General features: G+C 58.4%; 1 protein-coding gene across 1 annotated transcript in view; it reads right to left on the reverse strand.

Annotated features, from left to right (window-relative positions):
* Positions 1 to 3,209, reverse strand: part of PLP1 (proteolipid protein 1) — a 6,328-nt gene extending 3,119 nt beyond the window's left edge. The window contains exons 1-3 of the mRNA XM_009074720.1: positions 3,079 to 3,209; positions 624 to 810; positions 1 to 148 (exon numbers count right to left, since the gene is read on the reverse strand). Of these exons, the coding sequence (XP_009072968.1) occupies positions 1 to 148; positions 624 to 810; positions 3,079 to 3,082 (339 nt within the window). The 5' untranslated portion in view covers positions 3,083 to 3,209. The remainder of the gene's footprint in view (positions 149 to 623; positions 811 to 3,078) is intronic.
* Positions 3,210 to 3,232: the final 23 nt, after the last annotated feature.

Consider the following 3,232-nt stretch of genomic DNA (forward strand, 5'->3'; position numbering starts at 1 on the left):
GAGGCCCCTGCCGCAGATGGTGGTCCTGTAGTCCCCAAAGATTTGCCGGACGGCGCCGGTGGTGTAGAAGCCTTCGGCCAGCAGCAGGGCTCCATAGAGGAAGAAGAAAGCGGCCGTGCCATAGATGAAGTACTGAAAACCGTGGATGCTGCCAGGGAGAGGAGTGTGCAGGGATGCTCAGGCGCTGGGGCGGTGCAGGGGAGCTCAGCCCTGCATGCAGCCTGGCCACCGTGACTTACCCTCCCCATGCCACCCTGGGGGGACTGAAATGGAGGGTGAAGCTGCAAGAGGAGCAAGCTGGGGCAAAGCTGTGGTGAGCAAGGCTGTGAACTGCCACTGTCTCCCCCGCACCCTCCATACCTACCCAGTGCAGAGATCCAGCTCTACCCAGGGCACCTAGCAAGGGTCAGATAAAAACGGGCATGAAATGAAAGCAAGTGGCCACTGGACCCTGCCATGGAGCTATGGCACTGGCACATAGCAGGCAGCTTGGTTTCTCTATGGTGCCCAGGTGACAGCATCACCCTGGCCAGCCCAGCCAGACACCTCATCCTGGCATGGAGCAAGACGAAGATGCAAGGGGCTCCGGCATGAGGCCGATGCTCTGCAGCAGGGTTACTTACACATCGATGAGATACTCATAGTCCTGGAAGTTTTTGGAGAAGTAGGTCTCAATGAGATCCTCAGTGCCTGTGAGGGCTTCATGCCCACAGCCACAGAACAGTGCTACCCCAAAGAAGCACAAGGCCGTGGCAACCAGTGAAGCAAAGGGTGCCCCAATGAGACATCTGGCACAGCACTCGAGCAAACCTACGGAGAAAAGAGGCGAGGTGGAATGGGACTGCTGGGACAAGGATTGCTTGGCACCTACAGCTCAGGAGCAGGCAAGTACAGGGGGAGAAAGGTGCCTGGCAGGAGGAGAGAAGGTTGTGATGCTGGAGAGCCAAACCCACCAGCTTCCCTGAGAGCTCTCTAAGCAGCCACACAAGGGCCCACCCAAGAGTGCCCAGGGACGTGGGTGATGCCAGCATGGAGCACTGGGACCATGAGGAGCCGAGGCAAGCCAGCCATGCTGACCCGTGACAAACAAGATGGAAATAGAGCGTGATATAGCACAATTCCGGTGGGACCTGGCAAACAAGCTGCTAATGGCCTCCCCACTGCTGACACAACCCAGCTGCCTGCAGCTTTCTTTTGCCATCAAAAATGAGGGAGAACCCAGCACTTTCACAGAGACAAACTCCAGTGGACATTCAGCAACATGGCCCTACCTGGGACAGCACAGGAGGAGCCAGCACACACCCCAAGCAACTCAGGCTTCCAGGTGGCACTGCACTCATCTCCTCACCTGGCACCCCGTGGGCAGCTAGGGCTGCAGCAGCCCCTTTATGTGGGCAGCTGTGCTTATGAAGAGGAACTGCATTAGTTCCCCGAATGGCAGCACTTGTGTAATAGATTTAGTCCTCCAGGACATGTGTGTGGGGGCAAAGCAAGGACACAGCCCTATGTGCTGCTTGCACTGCCTAAATGCTATATTTTTTCAGCAGTGGGGCCATGGGCACCTGCCCCTTCTGCACGTCAGGGCGCTAACACTGCAGGAACATTAGCTGTTTCCCAGTGGGCTGGGCTTGGAGGTGCCCAGCCAGCTGATCTCCTGCCTGCTTTGGGGCAGGCAGCCAGATGAGTTTGTACCCACCAGCATCTGGCTCCAGAGCATCAGTTTGGCTCCAGCTAAGCTGGGACAAGCTGCTGCCCTGGCTGTGCAGCACCTGTGCATAGGGAAGCTGCTCCCCTTCCCCAAGATGTGGGTTCTGGCACTCAACTGTCCTGAGCACAGTGCCTGCCTGGGCACATCCCATCTGGGCACAGCATTTCTGCCTTGAATGCCAAAAAGATACCCACGCCAAACCCACGCTCCCTCCACGAATCCCACAGTGCTTATCTCCTCCCTCAAAGGACAAGAAAGCCGTGGGGTTCTGGCCAGCAGCATTCTCCCCTCCCACTGGGAGCAAGGTTGTGCAGTGGCACCGAGGACAATGGGGGATTGTCCTGGCACTGCCACCCCAGTGGCTGCCCCACGCCAAGAGCAAACAGGGAACAAAGGCAGCGCTATAGGGGAGTGCTGGCACCCCTCCCTCTTGTTTGCCTTGGATGCATCAGGTCTGGGGGGGGTTCCCACTCATCCTGGCCAGCACTGCCCCCCAAGCCTTGCTGAGACTCAAAGGGATGCCATTGAGCACCCACGCAGTGGTGTGCTGGGCCAAACTTGCTTGTTCTATTCTTATTTTTGGCCACCTGGGAAGTGGCAGGACAGGTGCCCACACCGGGGCACAGTGAATGGTTGCCTTCCCAGGGGAATGTGAGTCCTGGGATGTAACAGGGCCTGACAGGCTCCCTGTCACAGCTGTGGTCCCCTGGACTTTGGGAAGCTGCACTGGAGAAGCCTGGTAAGGGGAAGGGAGGAGATAAAGAGCCCTTGTGCCGCACAATCCTGAGCCTTGTACCCCAGCTCAGCTGCTGCCAGCGCCAAACAATGTGCTGCAGACAGGAGGAGGAGGCAGGGTGCCAGCAGCACAAGGCACCTCTGGGAACAGAGCACCCCTGATGTCCCAAGGGTATGACAGTAACTAACTATTAGTAACTGCATCAAGAGGGAAACTGAGGCACAAGAAGTGCCTCCGTTTTTCCAAGGTGCTGGCATGCAAGTGGCACGAGCTGTGACAGGTCTCAGTGCCCTGCCTGGACCTCCCAGCTCCCGCCAGCTCCAGGCAGGAACTCTCATCTCTCCAGACCATGTGGCGAGGGCTCTGGTAGGACATGCTGCGGGGATAACATCTGTCCCCACAGTGCATGAGCACATGGGGACAGAAAACTGCCTTGGGAAAGAAAACGCCATCCCTGCCACGCCAAGGCATCTGTCCTCCCTTAGCACATCCCATGGCTGGCATGGCCACACCGGGGCCACCAGGACCTCCCCAGCGCCAGAGGAAAGTTTCAGGGGGCTCTACTCTGGGACAGGGTCCCCAGAGCCACCGGGGACAGCTCTCCAGGTGGCCACCACCCTCACCCCATACTCACCCATGGTGCTGGACTTGGTCAACTCCGACCTCCTGCTCGGCTGCTTTGGTGCTGTCTGCGGAGCCCTCGCCTGCTGGCGGTCCCACGCCTTGTATTTCCCCCTCTGGGTGCCTGTCCCGCTCTCCAGCAAAGAAAAGGGCTCTCTGAGTCACAG

The sequence above is a fragment of the Acanthisitta chloris genome, unplaced genomic scaffold (genome assembly GCF_000695815.1).
Source record: "Acanthisitta chloris isolate BGI_N310 unplaced genomic scaffold, ASM69581v1 scaffold40310, whole genome shotgun sequence".
Taxonomy (NCBI): Eukaryota; Metazoa; Chordata; class Aves; order Passeriformes; family Acanthisittidae; genus Acanthisitta; species Acanthisitta chloris.